This window comes from Hemibagrus wyckioides, linkage group LG28 (assembly GCF_019097595.1).
Source record: "Hemibagrus wyckioides isolate EC202008001 linkage group LG28, SWU_Hwy_1.0, whole genome shotgun sequence".
Taxonomy (NCBI): domain Eukaryota; kingdom Metazoa; phylum Chordata; class Actinopteri; order Siluriformes; family Bagridae; genus Hemibagrus; species Hemibagrus wyckioides.
In genome coordinates this window covers 8,224,215-8,247,032 of record NC_080737.1, presented here as the reverse complement: position 1 = coordinate 8,247,032, position 22,818 = coordinate 8,224,215, and the positions used below count along the sequence as shown (strand labels likewise).

Below are 22,818 nucleotides of genomic sequence, written 5' to 3'. Positions count from 1 at the left end.
TAAATTCTGGGCCAGAAAAAGAAAGGCATTTCTATAGTTTGAAGTTCCACTTTAATAGGAACACCTGGCTCTTTCAGCCAATCATGTTGCAGCCTCCGTCTAGAGTGTATCTGATTACTAGAAATGCCTTTGACTATTACAGAGGGCACCTTTAATGTAACTGTAACCTATAGAAAGGGCTGGAATGTGGCTGTTTATTAGTAGTATAGTGTGACAAAAAAGCAGAAGTCGATCTTGCGGGACATTGCTCACACTCTCACGGTGACTATCTGCCCCTCCCGTCAGGGAACAAAGAGATTGCTCAGAAATTTATTTGACTCTCCTTGGAATTCTTCTGGAATGAAAAGTTCTTCACTGGAAACTGTGGCAGCGAGTTTTCTAGCTTATTGAGCACAGTCACACTTGCTCCTATCAGCAACAGGATATCCTTGTTTTTTAACATTCATGATATTTACTTCCCTTTTCAGTCTCTGGTTTATCTCCAGCTTCTCACACTATTCCTCGGGATATACCGTACCTTCAGGATTGCTAGATCTACATTATACTATAGGATATTATTATTATTATTTATAGCTAATTTGTTATATTTTTGCATCTGGAGGCCCCAACAGTGTCTTAGATGTTCCTTTCAGTCCACATCCTGGGTCTTGTCTGATATGCTAAACCCCTACTGTGATTGAGTTACTTGTCCAGACTTTTTATTCTATTATATTCAGTGCTATCACATGAGCCCTGCCTTTTCCAGCAACTAGAAGGATTTTTTCTGTCAGCTAACCCTTGTTATCTGTGGTACATTCCATAGAGGGACTTATCTAGCAAAGACAATCTATTCTGTGTCTGTGTCATGCACATTCATACCACGTTTTATCTTCTCACATGTATCAAGGCTCAGAATGTGGCCTTTTTGGTGAAGGGTTGCATATGTCTGGAGTATTAATACTAATTACCGTAAAGTAATATATGCTCTGCGTCCACTTTATTAGGAACACCCGTACATCACCAGAGAGCAGCTTTAATGTTGATTATAGCGTTCAGATGACGATGACCAGACTGATCTGAGCTGACATGAAAGCTACAGTAACTCAAATAAGTACTCAGTGCAACTGTGCTAAGCAGAAAAGCATCCCAGAATGTATATCATGTCCAACCTTGAGGCAGATGGGCTACAATAGGAGAAGACCACATCAGGTTCTGCTCAAGTCAGGCAAAAACAAGAATCTATGGTTATTAGATAGATCTCATCTGGACATCCAAGGAGACTGGATATCTGCATGAATGAGCAGGTGTATAGGTGATTCTAATAAAATGATATCAATCATCACATGATCATACTTCCATCCATCCATCCAGCCATCCATCCATCCATCCATCCATCCATCCATCCATTTTCTGTAGCACTTTTCCTACACAGTCTCTACAGCATGCCAATCCATCACACATCACACTCACACACCCATTCACACACCATAAATAGTTTAGAGATGCCAATTTACCCACAATACACATCTTTGGACTTAAGGGGAAACCAGAATACCCTGAGGAAACCTCTGATCATGAGGAGAAGATGCAAACTCTGCACACAGGGCGGAAGTGGAAATCAAAGCCCCAGCCCAGGATGTATGATATAATCCTTCTAACCTCACATAAACTTTTTTTTTCTTCTAATAATGTTTTCACATTAAATCAAAGAAGCCTTGAATATTTAATATAAAGTAAATCCAGGAAATTGGATGTATAATCATATTGTGTTAATAATTCAGATTTTGTCCCATGACTGATTGGTGCTCTGTCCAGGATATATTCCCAGCTCACGTCCAGTGTTCCTGGGACATGCCCCAGATTCACAGCAAACCCTGGCAGGCTGAATTGATTACTGAAAATCAATGAATAAATGGATTTTTTTTCCTATTGACTAGAAGTGTAGTGGCATCATTTTGTATGCTTGTGTGTGTGAGGAGTTAGAAACAGCTGTGTAAGCAATGCAAGATGTAGGAAGTGAAACTACATGACATTAAAATCTCTTAAATATTTTAAGCGGAACAATCGTCTTACAAAGTGGGAGGGTGTGTATGACTTTGGACTGCGGTGGATCAGTGGTTAAGGTTCTGCATTTGAGTGACCACATGGTTGTTAGTTCAGATCACGTGTGTCAGAGAGCCAGTGGTGAGTCTTTGAGCCAAGGACATCATGTCCTTTGTATTGTGTTTAATATTTCACTTAGTAATACAGATTACTTGAAATGAAAGCTATTTAAAAGCTATTTCGCAACAAAAATAAATGGAAATAATTCATCTTTTTGAGTTCAGAGATATTTTATGTGAGTGTCACCCTCTAGTGGTGCTCTTATGTAAAATAAAAAATAAAATAAAATAAAATAAAATAAAATAAAATAAAATAAAATAAAATAAAATAAAATAAAATAAAATAAATAATAATAATGTCACTGCTGGGCCTGTATGCAAGAGCTATTATGAAAGTCTTGATTAAAAATCACTGCAAGATTGAAAGAAGATCAAAATATGAAATATTTATTCTCATTTTTTGTTGTTGTTAAATATGTGCAATCCGGAACAAAGTGGGGAAAACAGACCACAGCTCATACATACAGTTCATCAAAAACAATTTACTCATAAGTAATCTAACAAAATTTATCTCATTTATTTTAAAAAATAATGTGCGTAATTTAGCTTACTAAAATATACAATCTAATTCAAAATTAAAACTTCACACATATCCGGCGTTTAACATCTTCAACGTTAAACAGATTGTCCATGAGCACTATATTTATGTGCTACATTACTGAGAATATAAGATTCTTTGCATAGGTCAGTGAGCATTTCTCTGTTAAATAATAATAAAAAAATGTCATTAATTACTACAAGTGTTACATTATCACGGTGGAAACAGTGTGCAATTTTAAAATGTATACTATATTGCCAAAAGTTTTGGGACACCCCTCCAAATCATTGAATTGTGGTGTTGTTTTTCAGGGGTTGGACTCGGCCCCTTAGTTCCAGTGAAAGGAACTCTTAATACTTCAGCTTACCAAGACATTTTGGACAATTTCATGCTCCCAACTTTGTGGGAACAGTTTGGGGATGGTCCTTTTGTTTGTCCTGACCTCAACCTGGTAAAACTCCTTTGGGATGAATTAGAGTGGAGACTGAGAGCCAGGCCTTCTCATCAGTGCCTGAGCTCACAAATGCGCTTCTAGAGGAATGGTCAAAAATTCCCAAAATTCAGGCCAACTCCATATTAAATTCATGTGAATGTATTGGCAGACGTCCCAGTTTTGGCCATGGCTCACAGTCTCCGCTCTTATTAATCCCAAAGATGTTCTATCAGGTTGAGGTCAGGACTCATGGACCTTGCGTTGTGCACTGGTGTGCAGTCATGTTGGAACAGGAAGGGGTCATCCCCAATTGTTCCCACAAAGTTGGGAGAATAAAATTGTCCAAAATGTCTCGGTATGCTGAAGCATGAAGAGTTCCTTTCACTGGAACTAAGGGGCCGAGCCCAACCCCTGAAAAACAACGCCTGAATTCAATGATTTGTAGGGGTGTCCCAAAACTTTTGGCAATATAGTGTGACAAAACTCATATTTCGTTATTAAATATGTGCAACAAACATTTTAACATCACAGAGCCTCACTAGAATAAACACAAAAGAAGACACAACTGCCTAATTCTACAAGTCTGTACTGGACATTTCTGAACCTTCCAAACCTAATAATCCGGATAAATCATTTCTTTCGCTCATTCATTAATTCCCCTCCATCACACAGTCTGTACATCTATTATTATTATTATTATTATTATTGTTTTTTCATTTTATTATTATTTATTGTGCATTAAAAATAAGTTCCTCCGTAGAGACGTTCTAATTTTGCAAAAAGAAACAAAGGAAAAATCGGCCCTGAATCACCTCACGTAATATTTATGCAGGAATATTCAGCGAGGCTAATTTGTTGGATGGTGTTATGTACTTTTGTTCATTTTAAAAACAAAACAAAAAACTGTGTTGTGTTACGTGAGTAAATGAGCAGTGTAGGAGAGCGTATTAAAATAATCAATAGCTTCATGATGGATTCCTCTCAAGTCTTCAGTCCTATATGCCTTCGAGGACTTGCCTCTTGATAACTGCAAATCAGTTTAAAGAGAGCGAAAATATAAACGAAAGCTCTGTAGATCAGACGAGCAGAAGCGAAACTATTAGATACAGACATGCAAAAGTAATATTAGACACTGTTTAGAGTCTAGGCAGTGTCTGGCTTTACGAGTTTCTGTTTCTCTTCTCCTGACCTGATGTGCAAAGCTAAAAGGGTGAGTCCATGACTGGGGGCTTTTTGAATTAAATTTTTACGGCATTTTTTAGACGCCGTTATCCAGAAGGACTTACAATTTATCTCATTTTATACAACTGGGGATGAAGGGCCTTGCTCAGGGGACCAACAGTAGCAGGTTGGTGGACTTGGGATTTGAACTCACAACCTTCCTATCAATAGCCTAATGTCTTAACTATCAAGCTACTACTATATCACACAGTTTCCCCTATTAATTTTGCTTTTTTTTTTTTTTTTTTTTTTAAATCACTCAACCCTAAGGAAGTCACATGTTCATTAGGAAGCTGGTCATCTAATTTTCCTGAAGAAAATTAAGAAGAAAAATCATTTTAAAAATCAAATCTAAAAGACTGTATATTTGTAATTGTGTATTTTATGCTAATCGTAGCAATTTCAACTCATTTAATAGCCAAAAAGATGCAATAGAAACCTTGCACCCAAAGAAAAACTGATATTGCTGAGATGCATTGACACGTTTTGAAAGGGTTTTCATAGCTTCTTACATTCAATGTTGCAAAATAAAAAAAAATGAAGGACCTGATCATGGAATCACCCCAAACAGCTAACCAGAGAACTCTTTCTCCACCACAGAACCATGAACAACATCACGTGACCTGTGGTCGAATGATCATGTGACCTGACTATAGACTTTGGTAGAACGTCCAGTTTCCTTCCCAAACTTGGCTAAAACTTCAAATAAAGCTGTTAATAAACGTAAATACTTGACTTTGTTACTAGAAATTCATTCTCATTCGAGAAAAAAAACCTCTTCATTTCAGAGTACATTCCTCAGTATCTCAGTAACACTACATTTTTTGTTTTATGAGGACAATCGAGATCTGTTGTGCCTCATTGTGTTCTATTCCTTACGTAAGCGATACGTCTTTAGAGGAAGTCAACGAAGGCATGTTGAAGGATGTACTAGAATCTCGGAACTACTAAAATCCACTGTTTTTGATTTCTAAGCTCAATTTTATAGCTCTTTATATATTCCACATGCTCAGTTTTTTTCCCTCAAGTATAACCACTGACTAGGAATATAAGTACAAATAGAAACGTATGTGACGATGAATGTGTGAGGATTTAGAATTTTATAAATATAAACTGCACCATAAAACGTTTTTTTTAAAAAACCTTTAGGTATGACAAACCTTAAAACTAATATAAAAATATCCAACGCTTGTTCTTTGACATTGTAAATAGATCATTAACCTGACTTAGTTTTGAATGATTTGATTGGTTATAAATGAAAGATTTCTATAAAAACTGTAAAAAAAATGTATATATATATATATATATATATATATATATATATATATATATATATATATATATATATATATCTGAGTGTAGTTGTAGTGTTCAAGCATGTTCACTTAGAGATCTGCGTCTGTTGTTTGCTCTCTGATGCTGCTGGTTATGGTGATATTTGTTATTTGGTGTTGTTTCGAATGGAATTAACAGACAGTGTTTCCCTGCAGGTGGTAACGAAGGCCTGGTGCTTCTCATAGTAGGCGGCTTCGTTAATAAACGTCGGGTAGACCGGACCGGCTCCTTCGTACACGATTGTCGTCCCGTCGAACGTTTGGAACATTGGGTCACCGGGGTTCAGGGGCTCCCAATCACAATCCTACAGAGAGACAAAAAGAGAGAAAAAATCCTTCCAATTATACACATTATTTACACGTTATATATCTCTTGTAATTTGTGATCATTCATTCATCCACTAAATATAACGTAAAAAGAACACGTACTACTGTACACACTGACCAGGCGTAACATTATGACCACCTGCCTAATATTGTGTTGGTTCCCCTTTTGCTGCCAAAACAGCCCTGACCCGTCATGCACTGTGTATTCTGACACCTTTCTATCAGAACCAGCATTAACTTCTTCAGGAATTTGAGCAACAGTAGCTCGTTTGTTGGATCGGATCACACGGGCCAGCCTTCGCTCCCCACGTCCATCAATGAGCCTTGGCCGTCCATGACCCTGTCTCCGGTTCACCACTGTTCCTTCCTTGGACCACTTTTGATAGATACTGACCACTGCAGACCGGGAACACCCCACAAGAGCTGCAGTTTTGGAGATGCTCTGATCCAGTCGTCTAGCCACCACAATGTGGCCCTTCATCAAACTCGCTCAAATCATTAAGCTTGTCCATTTTTCCTGCTTCTAACACATCAACTTTGAGGACAAACTGTTCACTTGCTGCCTCTAATATATCCCACCCACTAACAGGTGCCATGATGAGGAGATCATCAGTGTTGTTCACGTCACCTCTCACTGCTCATAATGTTATGCCTGATCGGTGTATACTGTACTATTTTCATGCTGTGACCAATTCTTTACAGAAAACATGCTACACAGGCTGACTCAAGTATTTCAGAAACTACTGATCAGCTGGGACACGTCCAGTTCTGTGGGTGTTGATGAAACAGCTCAAAAGTATGAAGAAACAGAAGGCTACGGTAAGTCAAATCATCACTCTTTCCAACCATGGTGAGGAGAAAAGCATGTCGATGCAGACAGTTATTTACCAAAAGGTTCCCTGATCAAAGATGTGTGTGTATGTGTGTGTGTGTGTATTTTGAGTTTTATTTATTTTGTCTGGTCTTCTTCTTTTCAGTTTGCCGTACACACCCACATGGCAGTGTTATAAGAATGTACAGCTCACACAGTAAAACACACACACACACATTCTGGGTCAGTGTTTGCTTTTCCAGTGTGAGACTCGGGCAGGCTCGGTCTTCCCAGCGACTCTCAGATTTCTTCAGTTTTTCACAAGATATAGCCGCTCCCTTCCTCTCCTTTCTTTCTTTCAATCTCGATGACAAAGCTCACCTGAAGGTGTTACACTGATATCTATCTTCTTGTCAGGGTAATAATCTCACACTCTCGTGTAACTGGGTTAGATTCTGATGTGTTCAGATCACCGCTTAGGTCGAAAGTAGTGAGCATCACTGCTTCAATGTAAACTTTTCACACAGACGATAGATGTGTATTAGTGATTAATGCTTGAGTAAATGTTTATGGAATATTAATACAAGGATTTTAGAAATAAGAGCCTGTGAAGTGGACCTTCACATATGTTCAGGTTGAGAAGGATGGTTATTTTTGTTATATCACAGCAGCTTCATGGTTTATATAAATGTTTGTGTAAGCTTGCACTTATCCAGACTGATGAAGAATGTATGTTTATCTCATTTATACTTCTGAGTGTAAAGGGCCTTTGGGGGCCCAACAGAGGTAGCTTGTCATTCATGGGACCTAAACTCACCAAATTTAGATCGTCTTATTCTTTGTAAATACTCTAGTTCTGTCCATTATTGTTTCTATAGTAACGGTGTATCCAGGGATGTGTAGGGCAGCATGCTTTTATTTAGCAGGAAGGAGTCTCTAGTGTGAGCAATTTGTAACAGTCAAAAGTAAAGTTTGTGACCTGGGATGGACAATAAATAAATAAATAAATAAATAAATAAATATATAAATATATAAATAAATAAATAAATAAATAAATAAATAAATAAATAAATAAATTTAAAAAAAAAGCAGTGCGGTGGCTTAGTGGTTAGCACTGTTGCCTCACAGCAAGAAGGTCCTGGGTTTGAATCCTGGGTTCGAACAGGCAGGGGCCTTTCTGTGTGAAGTTTGCATGTTTTCCTGCATGGGTTTACTCTGGGTACTCTCTCACAGTCCAAAAACATGTACATTAGGTTGATTGGTAATTCTAAATTGCCCATAGGAGTGAGTGTGAGTGTGTGTGGTTGTCTGTCTATATGTGTGGCCCTGTGATGGACTGGTGACCTGTCCAGGGTGTACCCCTGCCTTTCGCCCAATGTGTGCTGGGATAGGCTCCAGCAGATCCCCGTGACCCTAATTAGGAATAAAGCGTATAGAAAATGATGGATGGATGTTTCATTGATGATTCCACACCATTACTAAAGTGAAAGCTCAGTACCAGCTGACAAACTACTGAGTGGAAGGTTGTGGGTTTGAATCCCACGACCACCAAGCTGCTACTGCTGGTCCCTTGAGCAAAGCCCTTAACACTCAGTGTTATAAATGTTATAAATGTTGTTCTGGATAAATGTGTATACCATACACCATAACTGTACATGGATAAAAATATGATGCTCCATTTCTTCACTAATACTCTTCTTCTTTTCCCTTCAGGGGTCTCCACAGTGAATCATCTCTCTCCACCTATCCCTATCTTCTGCATCCTCAACCCTTACACCCACTAGCTTCATATCCTCATTTATTACATCCATATACCTCCTCTTTGGCCTTCCTCTTTGCCTCCTGCCTGGCAGCTCCATGTCCAACATTCTCCTACCAATATACCATCTTAATCTGTCCTCCCTAACTTTGTCCCCCAAACGTCCAACATGAGCCGTCCCTCTGATGTACTTGTTCCTAATCCTGTCCAACCTCCCGTCACTCCCAAAGAGAACCCCAACATCTTCAGCTCTGACTCCTGTCTCTTCCTCAGTGACACTGCCTCTAAACCATACAGCATGGCCGGTCTCACCACTGTCTTGTACACCTTCCCCGCTGATAGTTTTCCATCATACAGAACTCCCGACACCTTTCTCCAGCCATTCCAACCTGCCTACCTCTTGCACCCGCTTCTTTACCCCATTTCTTCAACAATACTAAGTGTTGGAAATAAAAACTCCTGTGGTATAAGAGGAATAGAACACTTCAGGATGTTACAGGAAGACTGACAGACTTCCTACACCAGCATGGCCTGTGTTTTATTCTGTAGATAAGTGATAGCGTGAGGTGAAGTCAGGACGCTCTAAGACAGGATGTGAATGTTTGTGTAATACCTGTAAGTGAGGATGCACCATAGCGCTGATGTTCCCGTTTGTGTCTCTCGGATAATCCACTCTCTCATGCACCCTGAACACTTCCACACGGCATGCTGGGAACTCCACGCCTTTGAAAAACACACACACACACACACACCCACACACACTTTCAAATGCTTGCTTCCGAGGAATCAAACCACAGAGCACAAAAACAGGAAACAGCCATAAAACTTTAAAGAAAAAAAATCCTTCTCACAGATTCCATCTTGTATTTGGAGTTTTCCTTTTCATTATTAGGGTCAATTAGTCTTATTTTAACCTCTTAAAACTCCCAAGAGTCCAGATTTTTATTCCTCAATCTTCCTTACCTAAATTCTTTTCCTAAATGCTTGACTATAGCTACTGAATAATTCATTTTATTTTGCTTTTGGATCAATAATTAAAGCATGAGCTGGACGTCTGAACGTGTTTATTATTGTGTATCATAAGTTGCAGTATTTAAGCTTGGGAGGAAAAAAATATGGGCTAGAAAATAAGGACTGAATAAGGAAATTGTGTTTTCTTTTAAAATGAGACAACAATGAAAAACGTATTTAAAAAGACTAATACGATGATTTATGAAGCATTTGGCAAACATCTTGTTGTCAATATACAGTCTTTACATATGAACAGCTCATAAAGAAGCAGCTTATAAATAATCATGTGATCCAGCACATCCTATTTATTTTAGATTTCATTTATCACTGCACGGCTTATACTTAATTCCACTCTGAACACTGATGTGAGACGATGTTTTCGTGATTTTACTTGGAAGTGTGCGAGTCTGGTGCTGTGTTTGTTCAGCTTGAGATTTAACAGCAGGGTTGGGCTCCTTATGTCCAGATCAGTTCAACAAGAAATGTGAAGCAAAACTGTACTTGCTGTAACTGAGGGATTTATTTTGGTCCTGATTTTTTTTTTTTTTTAAAAAGAGAAAAAGATCTTAACCAAATATCTCCACATGATCGAAACATACGACTGAAGAGACAGTAAATGTTAAGCTTTAGAGGAGTCATCGTGGAGGATTGTGAGGGATAAATTTAAATACCAAGACTTTGCCCTTTTGACTTTTTGTGCAAAGCCTTTAACCTTCACCTATTCAGCTGGGTACTCTGACTTGGTTCTGCCTCACTTTTATGTCACTCTGGATCAAAACATCTGCAAGATATCCCATGGAAATATCAGCCAATAAGGCTATAAGGTCCAGCTTGATCTCTGTGATTCCACGGTTTAGGGTTTTTGTGTGGTTGTGTTTCTAGGCATTGATGACACTGTAACATCATGCTGTACAAGATGATCCCATATATATATATATAAATTTATATAACAGACTTGGGTTCTCTTTGGCAGACTCTATGATAAAGATCCACTGACGATAGACCTGTGATTATAGAAAACGACAACAATCTGCTTATGGCAATCTGAGCTTGTGTAGACAGCAGGCTGATCGAGACAAAAGCAAGCTTTCTGTATAACAAGAACGATCTTACAAATACACCAATCAGGCATAACATTATGAGCAGACAGATGAACTGAATAACACTAATTATCTCCTCGTCATGGCACGTTAGTGGGTGGGATATATTAGGATTAAGATTTGACTAAGGGCCAAATTGTGATGGCTAGACCACTGGATCAGAGCATCTCCAAAACTGCAGCTCTTGTGGGGTGTTCCCGGTCTGCAGTGGTCAGTATCTATCAAAAGTGGTCCAAGGAAGGAACAGTGGTGAATCGGCGACAGGGTCATGGGCGGTCAAGGCTCATTGATGGACGTGGGGAGCAAAGGATGGCCACAATATTAAGCAGGTGGTCATAATGTTATGCCTGGTCAGTGTATAGAAAGCATAGCTTGAAAGCTGCAGAGGAAACACTTGGAGCTGGACAATCGGACAGCTGAGATTTTAAGGGGAAATAAATCTGTCTTGGGTTTTATGACATGCAGTGTTCATGGACTGAGAATCACATTCAGCTATAAGTCGTGCCACACAAGGTCATTCCAGCTTCTAGTAATCAGCTAAATCCAGGGTAAATCCTCTGCTCTGTGGCGAATAAGATATAATCCAGACATTCAATTCAGTGTGCAATATATAATACATTATAATTTAAAATATAGGAGCCAAGCAATGTGTCTTTTACACCGATCAGGCATAACATTATGAGCAGTGAGAGGTGAAGTGAATAACACTGATGATCTCCTCATCATGGCACCTGTTAGTGGGTGGGATATATTAGAGGCAGCAAGTGAACATTTTGTCCTCAAAGTTGATGTGTTAGAAGCTGGAAAAATGGACAAGTGTAAGGATTTGAGCGAGTTTGATGAAGGGCCAAATTGTGATGGCTAGACCACTGGATCAGAGCATCTCCAAAACTGCAGCTCTTGTGGGGTGTTCCCGGTCTGCAGTGGTCAGTATCTATCAAAAGTGGTCCAAGGAAGGAACAGTGATGAACTGGCGACGGGGTCATGGTCAGGGTCGTGTGATCCGATCCAACAGACAAGCTACTGTTGCTGAAATTGCTGAAGAAGTTAATGCTGGTTCTGATAGAAAGGTGTCAAAATACACAGTGCAGGACGGGTCAGGGCTGTTTTGGCAGAAAAAGGGGGACCAACACGATATTAGACAGGTGGTCATAATGTTATGCCTGGTCAGTGTATCATATGATTACTTCTGCATCATTCTCTCTCTATTCACATCTTTCTTTTGTTTCAAACATTTCTAAATATTCTTATTGTTAAGGAACACAAAAGTGTTTGAGCTTGTTTAAGGAGGCTTTCAGTAGTAGACCACAGTTTGCTTGAGAAATCTCTAATGTGAAAGCTGTCATGTGGAACAGGAAGTGCAGCGCAAAACCGAATCCCGAGACTCCCTCTAGGAGGTGGTGTACTCAGGTCCACACTTGTTCAGACAGTAAAGTAACCTGTGTCTGTGTTTTATCCGATGTCGACATCATTAGTTTCCACAACACAGGTAAAGCATGAGTGACAAGTAAATGTTGTGGGACACAGAAGCAGTGAGATGCTTTACTGCACATAATAAAGTCATGTTTGTTGTGTTTTTCATGCAAGTGTGTGATGAGGTTGAATAGAAGGAAATGCACCAGGGTTTAATAGAATCAGGTGACCAACACTGCAGAACTGCAGCATAACATGCCCAGTGTGAAAACCACCTTAAACTACAGTGTTGCTAAATTCTCGATTCTGAATTGAACATGACTGTACACCAGTGCACAAAGGAAGGTCTATAAGATAGATAGATAGATAGATAGATAGATAGATAGATAGATAGATAGATAGATAGATAGATATAGATGTCTATTGTCATTGTACCATTTGCATGTACAACGAAATTTAAAAAGTGTCAACCAGTCAAAAAGTGCAGCAGTCATACATACATTCAAACCTTCAACAATTAAAAAAAGTACTAATTAGTATATAAAAAAATAAATAAATAGGTATGGAAATCGGATAAAGACACGGATGAGTGAGTTTGGTGTGGAGGAACTTGACTGGCATGCACAGAGTCCTGACCTCAACCCCATAGAACACCTTTGGAATGAATTAGAGTGGGGACTGTGAGCCGGGCAAAAACTGGGATGTCTGACATTTCAATATACACAAATGTAATATGGAGTAGACCCGCCCTTTGCAGCTATAACATCTTCAACTCTTTTGGGAAGCTCCAAAGGTGTTCCATCAGGTTGAGGTCAGGACTCTGTGAAGTTCCTCCACACCAAACTCACTCATCCATGTCTTTATGGACCTTGCTTTGTGCACTGGTGTGCAGTCATGTTGGAACAGGAAGGGGTCATCCCCAAACTGTTCCCACAAAGGTGGGAGAATGAAATTGTCCAAAATGTCTTGGTATGCTGAAGCATTAAGAGTTCCTTTCACTGGAACTAAGGGGCAGGGTCCAACCCCTGAAAAACAACACCTGAATTCAATGATCTGGAGGGGTGTCCCAAAACGTTTGGCAATTTTGCCCAATCCAAAGACATGCGTAGTACACTGATTAACATCTCTAAATTGTCCATAGTGTGTGAATTGGTGTGTGAGTGTGTGATAGATTGTGTCTTGACATAGTCCGGCATCCTGTTCAGGGTGTCCCCTGAATTGTGCCCCAAGTCTCCTGGGATAGACTCAAGCTTTTCTGTGACCCAGGAGGATAAGCGGAGAAGAGGATGGATGGATGGATGGATTAAATACGTATCATTTCTATAGTAATAACTTACACAAGGACATACTTTTAAATGATTACAGAAATCTGTTGATTTAATGATGGTTTCTGTGAGATGACGTTTATTTCACGTTTTCGGAAACTGTAAATGCGATTGTTTTTCTTTTGTTCAGTTTATTGTTAAATAGATTTAAGAAAGCAGATAGAGTCTGCTGAGGGTATGATGGTTCACAGATGTAACATTTAATGTAAATATACATGGGAAATTAAAATTGTATAAAAATAATTATAATCATACTTGTTTATTATTTCCTTACAATATCACACCTCCACACGATCTATTACTTAAACCAAAGTTGAGTGTCCTATGCCATCATAGAATTGATATAAAACTTATTTTTTTAAAAATATATATATTTAGGTTTTCCCTCCTCTGCTTGGTATGCAGCGTGGTCTCCCATTGTCATTTTGTTTCCTGACTCAGCTACCGAGCAGTTCAGCTTGGGCGAGTGGAAAACACGTTGCAACACTCACAGGGAAGCATTCAGCAGTGACAACGCAGCGGCAGTGTTACACTCCTAACGACGTGGAAACTAACCAACTTTTAACAAGTATCCTATTCACAAGATGCACAGGCAGAACCAGACACACTCGTCAGGCCTTGGCTCTTACTGCATGTTTCCGCTTAAGAGAAGGAAGACAAAAAATGTGTGTGTGTGTGTTGATTGGGCAAGATACAGATGATGTTCCATGTGAGTGCCCAAGGTTGCTTTTTTCGTACCATGTGAGTGTGTACGAAAAAAAAAAAGAGAACAAGGCCTTTAGAGAAACCTGTTCCTCAAAAAGTATAAATGTCAGGGTTCTCGAGTTCATTTTCCCGACAGAGGTTGTTGACTCAATATACTAAATGTGCTGTTATGACTAAAAACAATTATTTCTCTCGTTATTTACACAGCTGGCTGCGGGCGAAGAGAAGAATAACGGCTCGGTGCATTCGCAAATAATGTAATGGATGTTACGCTTCAATCTCTGGAAGCTCTTTTCTGCTATTACTATCATAATGTGATGCTTTGGACTTAGAGCACAGCTTGAGATCTCACTTGCTTCATATCTCCTTTAAAAACTAGTCGTCAGGCAATTATCATGTATAGTTACCTTATATTAGCCTTACCGCTATTAAACATCTCGATGAAATCCAGAGCGTGCTTCACTATCATCCGCATGGACTCGAAGATATTGCTTCGTAAAACTCCCTGAGGCTGGGGACCCACTTCAAGACCTGAAATACACGTCAGATAGATATTAAATAACATGTGAACGTCGCAGGCTTTGGTTATATAAGTGACTGCAACATGTATGTATGTGTGTGCGTGCATGTTTGTGGGGGGTGGAGGGATGGTGGGGTGGGAACAGTGCTGAACCGGCGACAGGATCATGGGAGCGACGGCTGGCCCGTGTGATCCGATCCAAGAGACGAGCTACTGTTGCTCAAATTGCTGAAGAAGTTAATGCTGGTTCTGATAGAACGGTGTCAGAATACACAGTGTATGACGGGTCAGGGCTGTTTTGGCAGCAAAAACACAATATTGTGCAGGTGGTCATAATGTTATACCTGATTGGTGTATATTCTGTTTAGAAACTCCAGTTTAGTCCACGTCCTGTTTATATAAGAATACAGACAGTGAAATTGAGTCTTCTTCAGTCAGTTAACCTGTAATATTCATGGTGTGCCTGAGTACCAGCACTTGTTGCATTCCCTCTGCTTACCATTGCTGTCTTTTCTCCACCGTTAAGTGACCTTTCTGGTCAATTATTACAGTCATATATGTAAATTAAATGAACAGATCATCTGTATCAAAGTCCATGGTATAATATTCAAACACAAACCACCCCCTCACCCCAACAAAGACCGTTAGACTCACCGACAGAGTGCTTGGCCACTGAGCGGGTGGTTGCATATTTGAGCTGAGGGTGTTCGGTCAGCAGCACCATGCAGCTCTCCGGAGCCATGGCTTTCTGGGCAGAAGGCACACAGGTGACAGTGTAAGCTGATACCATACTCACCCTGCTGACCTCTGCTGCACAAGGCACACATTGTGGTGATAACAATAACTCTGCTTCACCTCAGACCACATCACACTGATCACTGATCTGATAACACACACCCTATGTGTCCTATGCATCTTACTCCCTTACTGTTTTGCTTTTTAAACTCTTTTACCAAATATTATGTAAGATATTTTAACAACAAGCTGCTCAACAGTTCAATGTACAGCATGCTTCCTGTAGCCGGTTGATATGAAGTATAAAGTCCATGATACTAGTGTGATTGCGATAAGCTAAAGCTGTAATCTTTGCTGGTTTACATGATGCAAGTCACACAAGATTCACATGATCTTAATGTCTACGAGGAACTCAGCCCACTACTAGGAACTGCTTCTGTTAAACTTGTTGCATTGCATTAGACTCCTGCATTCCTCGCTAAGAAGCATGTATTAGCGTCAATACGCTCTTTTAACTTCACGTGCGACGTTTACAAGCTGCTTACTTTGATGTAATGCACCATCTGAAGGATGAAGTGGTCTGTGGAGCTCTCCAAGATAAGCGTAGCGCCCATGTTGGATGTGGTGTTATGGAGGTCAAAGATAACATCGTAGGCGTCGGGGCTTCCTTTAGGTCCAAAGAGCTGATTGATTTCCTTGGCTCTCTGAACTTCGTATGGCAGCTCGTCTCCGGGCGGCGTGCTGTGGAGAGAGACGTTCACGTGCCATGTTAAATCTTTGGTTTGGTATAAAACCGCTGTTAAAGGGAAATAATTAATCTATCACTGAAGTGGTGAGATGTGGCTCCATGCAGTTCCTCTTCTAAACAATGTTATGATAATTACTGTTCAATTTAAGACTAAGTGAGCTGCAGCCTGCTGTTATGTAAGAGATACATCGTGCCGCAGCATGTTGTGGTACTTTTAAACTGTTCTAGGTAACTCTTACATTGTGAAATAAAAAACAAGTTAGCTCCTGTTACCCCGGACATTCAGCAAGCACAGTTTATTATTAGCCTTAGATTGAAGTCCCTGTGAATCAGCTGTTACTACAGTAATGACAACATGTTCTAACAAGCTCATTACTCTAAATCTTCTGACCAATCATAGAGAATTCAACATCACTGTGATACAAGCATTTGTTCTTTTAAAAGTCTGAGTGGGATGAAATCCAGGTCTTGAAACTAGCATGATCAGGGCAAGTTAAGGTTTTAAGAATGAGTGTCGCGATAATGAGTGAAATCTCTCGAAGCTCTCTTCAAGCTTCTTTATAACATCTTTACAACAAAACGGATTCTTGACTAACATGGTTTTTAGCTAGCATTGCTTTCTGACTGCAGACCTCGCAAATTTTTAACAAGCCAAAGTCACAATTTAACCATGATTCATCAACCATAGTTTGCATTCTAACCATTACCGGAAATATACTAGCTATATACACTGATCAGGCATAACATTATGACCACTGAGAGGTGAAGTGAATAAGACTGATGATCTCATCATGGCACCTGTTAGTGGGTGGGATATATTAGGCAGCAAGTGAACATTTTGTCCTCAAAGTTGATGTGTTAGAAGCAGGAAAAATAGACAAGCGTAAGGATTTGAGCGAGTTTGATGAAGGGCTAAATTGTGGGGTGTCTGCAGTGGTCAGTATCTATCAAAAGTGGTCCAAGGAAGGAACAGTGGTGAACCGGCGACAGGGTCATGGGCGGCCAAGGCTCACTGATGGACATGGGGAGTGAAGGCTGGCCCGTGTGATCCGATCCAACAGACCTGTTGCTGAAATTGCTGAAGAAGTTAATGCTGGTTCTGATAGAAAGGTGTCAGAATACACAGTGCATGACGGGTCAGGGCTGTTTTGGCAGCAAAAGGGGAACCAACACAATATTAGGCAGGTGGTCATAATGTTATGCCTTGTCGGCATAGCTTTTTACAACCTTGACACCCCCAATCATAATCCTTGGCTGTAAAAGTCCACACCAACAAAATTAGATGTTTTGTATAATAGTTTGCCAGTTGGCAGTGTCTCTTTGTAACTGATCTCAGGCTGGCATGCTTTAAAGAAAAACAAAAAAACAAGAGGCTTTACACAATTTGCCCGTAATCCCTCAGAGATAATTATTGAATGGTGTCGTTTATCTTGTTGCGTGAGACCTGATTCCCTGAACATGGTAAAAAAAAAATCCATGTTGCATCATGAAAAGATACGTATTATAGACGTTCACGGAAATAATAGAACTTCAACCTTATGTTAAAGGCCCTGAAAAGTTAAAGCTTCACCTGTTACAAAGTGCTGATGCTGAAGACTCCTTCCTTAAACACTAAACAGACACAACCTTTCTAAGAATCTGTTTAAAAAGGTGGCTGTACTGCAAAACCGACCTTTTTTTTTACTCGCTGAAGGATGATCTCCTAAGACAAACATCAACCCAGGTTTTAATGAGTTACTCTTTATAGTTACAGTTTGTTAAGCAGCTTAAAGATACACAGCACTGTCTTGGAGAACTCTCTTCTGCTCACACGTGTATATGGCCTTCGAGAAGCTTAGTTATGTCTCCGTAGTCGGCTGTCATGTCTAGACAGGAGAAGGGGGGGGGGGATCCTCTCGAACCACAGTAGGTGTGCACCTATAGGATAAACATACCAATGCTACAATTTAGACGTGGCGTGACATGACACACTGCGAATGACACGTCTGAGCAAATTCATCGGCTGAAAACAAACGAAGAAATAAATAAATAATCCTGAAAAAGGAGCCATATGGTCCCTACGAAGACTTTTCGTTTTTCCAACATGTAAATGAGACGAACAATACGCCCTTCCAGCGTACACTGTTACACAGGAGAGGGGATTGTATTTCAGTGCGCTGGACTGTGTTTTAATTGCAACAATGGCATTTCATTTAGACCTGGCTTTCAAAAGCCTTCATGAATGAATAGTTCATTGGTTTATCTTTTGAAAATAAATGAAACAACAAGAAGAATCAAAGCTTGTGCTTGAAGCACATTTGCAAGCGAACAATAAAACGTTTTAAATGTGTCTATTGTTTGGACCTCATACAGAGTTTGGCTCCAATAAACTCTCATTTAGGCCTGATTTTGATCGAACAAGAGACACAATGATGTTGTTCTGAACCCAGAATTAATGTTTGTTGTATAGAGCGCTGATGCATATTCATTTATGCAAGTCGTGGTATTTCTGAAACCTTGCCAAAGGTGACAAAAGACATTGGATTTCGCAAGAGTGGGAATTGCCAACATTGCAGTCACTTCCTTCTCATTAACCTTCGTGACACTTTTACACTTAGTGACCTAAGGGACTCATGATGATACAGAGTGTTGAAGAACAGTCGGCTATTGAGAACTGTCTAAAAGCTGACTGAAGAACATCAACCACATTTTAATAAAGGGTAAAGAATAGAAGGCTCTGTGTGCGTGGAGGGGAAAATAATCCTCAAACAGGAACGGTGCATAAATAAGCAATATAGTAATACTTAATTTATGCTTTAGTACTGAGGAATTAATACCTACACTGGTGCTTAGTGCATGAGAAACTAATGAGGTGTATACATTAACAGCCATCTAAGTCATATCTGTCTCTGATCAGCCAGTGGTAATGCTCATAGTTACATATCAAAGCCATTCCGTTAACTAATATTAATTAATAAAGATAATTTACACTCACCAAGCATAACATCATGACCATGTGCCTAATATTGTGTTGGTCCCCCTTATGCTGCCAAAACAGCCATGACCCTGTGTATTCTGACACCTTTCTATCAGAACCAGCATTAACTTCTTCAGCAATTTCAGCAACAGTAGCTCGTCTGTTGGATCGGATCACACGGGCCAGCCTTCTCTCCCCACATCCATCAGTGAGCCTTGGCCGTCCATGACCCTGATGCCGGTTCACCACTGTTCCTTCCTTGGACCACTTTTGATAGATACTGACCACTGCAGACCGGGAACACCCCACAAGAGCTGCAGTTTTGGAGATGCTCTGATCCAGTGGTCTAGCCATCACAATTTGACCCCTCATCAAACTCGCTCAAATCCTTATGCTTGTCCATTTTTCCTGCTTCTAACACATCAACTTTGAGGACAAAATATTCACTTGCTGCCTCTAATATATCCCACTCACTAACAGGTGCCATGATGAGGAGATCATCAGTTTTATTCACTGCACCTCTCAGTGGTCATAATGTTATGTCTGATCGGTGTATATTTCCTTTTCGGTACACAGTGTAGGTTAAACAAAACGTAATCTCTTTAACTCTTACCCCTTTTCATTTAGTAGACCATTTCTGGATCAGTGAAGAATTTAAGGCAAATAATGCTTTGAGCTAAACACCTATTATCAACTGACTCGATCTGCAGGTATTTCAATGTAGGAATCTCATTTCATAGTTAAGGTTAAGGTTCTACTTTAGAAGCAAGTTCCTTACTGATTTGAATGCGTCACTCAGTCACGTGTATAAACAAATGACCTCACGTGTATGAAAACATCATATATATATTCAGTCACACTGCATCCAGGTCATTTGTAGGAACAAAAAAAATCCCATTTTTGTATTTTAGAGCTTTTATTTACAACTCTTTTCTTTTAAATCAACTTGAAAGTTGAAGTTAGTTCAGATACCATGAAAATATTAAATCTCCTTATTATGAGAAAACACTTCGTTACTACCAGAACCATTTCATTATTACAAGAATTTCTTATTGCATATACATGAATTCATAATTTATCTGAATTATACAATTTATTTCATCCGGATTCATAAGACTACATTAATATTTGTTATTAAATCCATTTTGCTTTTCTCAAGAATCTTGTAGGATGTTTTCCTGTAGTAACAAGATATTTTTTTCCTTAGCAACACAAAAAACCCTAGATATTTTCTGGTATTCTTGTAATAACAGCGTGTTTATCTCACAATAATTCATAAATAATGTTTACTTGTAGTGACAAGACGCTTGTTATTGTAATAAAATGATTTCTCTCGATATAAGGTGGTTTTCTCGTAATAATGACAATTTCCTCATGAGGACGACTTGTTTGACAAGAGATTATGAAAATGCTAATGCTAATGCAACCGGGTAAAAATAAGATACCGCCTCGTAACAGTGAGCTGCCTTCTCTTAGGTAACGTGTTTGTTTGTAATAACAAGACTCTATCCCATAATGACGAGATGTTTTCTTGTAGTAACAAGCTCGTTTTCCCGTGGTAACGAGATGTTTTCTTGTAGTAAACAGATGCTTTTTCCATAATAAAAAGATGTTTTTTTTCACAAATAATAAAATACTTTTCTCACAATAACGAGGTTCTTGTAACATCAAGTTATTTTCTTGTAATAACAGCATGTTGGATAGTAATAACAAGACGTTCTCGTTTAATAACAAGTCGTTTTATTTTAATAAAGTCACGTTGGATCGTAATAACAAGACGTTCTCTTGTAATAACTGTATGTTTATTTATTATCAAGACGTTCTCGCATAATAACAAGTTGTTTTATTGTAATAAAGTCATGTTGGATCGTAATAACAAGACGTTCTCTTGTAATAACTGTATGTTTATTTATTATCAAGACGTTCTCGCATAATAACAAGTTGTTTTATTGTAATAAAGTCATGTTGGATCGTAATAACAAGACGTTCTCTTGTAATAACTGTATGTTTATTTATTATCAAGACGTTCTCGCATAATAACAAGTTGTTTTATTGTAATAAAGTCATGTTGGATCGTAATAACAAGACGTTCTCTTGTAATAACTGTATGTTTATTTATTATCAAGACGTTCTCGCATAATAACAAGTTGTTTTATTGTAATAAAGTCATGTTGGATCGTAATAACAAGACGTTCTCTTGTAATAACTGTATGTTTATTTATTATCAAGACGTTCTCGCATAATAACAAGTTGTTTTATTGTAATAAAGTCATGTTGGATCGTAATAACAAGACGTTCTCTTGTAATAACTGTATGTTTATTTATTATCAAGACGTTCTCGCATAATAACAAGTTGTTTTATTGTAATAAAGTCATGTTGGATCGTAATAACAAGACGTTCTCTTGTAATAACTGTATGTTTATTTATTATCAAGACGTTCTCGCATAATAACAAGTTGTTTTCTTGTCAGAACGACATGCTTGCTTGTAATAACACGTTCTCACAAAATTAAAAGTTGTTTTCTTGTAATAACGGCATGTTTGATCGCAATAACGAGACTTTGTCGCGTAATAACAAGTTGTTTATTGTAATGAAAGCATGATTGATCGTAATAACAAGACGTTCTCGCGTAATAACAAGTTGTTTTAATTATTTTATTTATTACAGACAAAATGGGATGTTTTCTCTCTCTTATCACAAACAAATCATAATTTATTGCGGTAACGACTTTTCTCTCAGTAACGAGAAAGTAAACTGATGCTATTTGTCGTAATAATGCTTTTTCTCTCAAATAACAAAAGTTTTCGCATAATAATGAGACACTTCTTGTAGTATCGAGTTCCCGCTTGTAATAACAAGAAGTTATCTCGTAATAACGACTTAATTGAAGACCGCTCCGTTACTCTGCTGAGATAATCGCGCACGCTCCATCGGGAATGACGGACGACGTGGACTTTATTCTAGGTTTAAAGTGTGCACGAGAGCCGGTAAACGAGGCAGGGTGTTTATGCGCGCGCGCGCCGGTGTTTACCTGAGGTTTTCCGCTGTGAAGGCGCGATTCAAATCCGTGTCGATGTACCTGGTGCACTTCTCCACGGCTCTCGGGTTGCAGATGAAGGGCTTGGTGTGCACGCTGCTCCTCCGGATCTCGCTGTCGTTTTTGGTCCACATGGACACGAGCATGATGCCGGACATCTCGTTTCCGTGCGTGCCTCCGAAAATCGCCACGCGCCGGGCTTCGGCCAAACAACACGCGTCACTGCTCATAGCGCGCGGCACCTGCGTGAGGTTAAAATGCCGGAAGTACGAGGCACTGAAGTGGAATGAAAGTTTTACAGAGATGTCGGACAGAGTGTAGTCCGCGGCTTGGTGTCTGTAGTCACTCCGGAGAGACGAGTTGGAAAGCACGTTATGTAACACGCTTTAAAAGTCCGAGAGGCGCTCGAGGCTTTATCTCCGCTTTCAGGACTATATTAGGCTCCAGTGGGCGGGGCTAGAGAGAAATAACTGCCCACTGATCTGACCGCCGAGTAAACAAACCGGTTAGATCCACTCTGTCAGCTTATTGTGACTCCAACAACAAGGTTAAAACTCTTTAGAAATACGATTTTAATCGTTTAACATACATTCACGCGCTACTTTAGTGGTTATACATACCTTGTATGTATATACTCAATATCATTTTGTCATAAACACACTCACACTCACACACACACACACACACACACACACCCTATCCT

The 22,818-nt window shown here is 39.3% G+C and overlaps 1 protein-coding gene across 1 annotated transcript; it reads right to left on the bottom strand.

Moving 5' to 3' along the window:
* Positions 1–2,512: 2,512 nt before the first annotated feature.
* aspa (aspartoacylase) lies at positions 2,513–22,550 on the bottom strand. Its single transcript, XM_058383427.1, has 6 exons — positions 22,110–22,550; positions 15,919–16,114; positions 15,293–15,386; positions 14,542–14,649; positions 9,178–9,287; positions 2,513–5,972 (listed from the first exon to the last, which is right to left on the bottom strand). The coding sequence occupies exons 1-6, from the start codon at positions 22,343–22,345 to the stop codon at positions 5,775–5,777; spliced, it is 942 nt and encodes a 313-aa protein (XP_058239410.1). The 5' UTR covers positions 22,346–22,550; the 3' UTR covers positions 2,513–5,774.
* Positions 22,551–22,818: the final 268 nt, after the last annotated feature.

Coding starts and splice junctions, on each gene's coding strand:
- aspa (XM_058383427.1), bottom strand. CDS start 22,345: ATGAGCAGTGACGCGTGTTGTTTGGCCGAAGCCCGGCGCGTGGCGATT. Junction 16,115..22,109: donor TTCACAGCGGAAAACCTCAG/GTAAACACCGGC, acceptor CTCTCTCCACAG/CACGCCGCCCGGAGACGAGC. Junction 14,650..15,292: donor AGTGGCCAAGCACTCTGTCG/GTGAGTCTAACG, acceptor CGTGTATTTCAG/GTCTTGAAGTGGGTCCCCAG.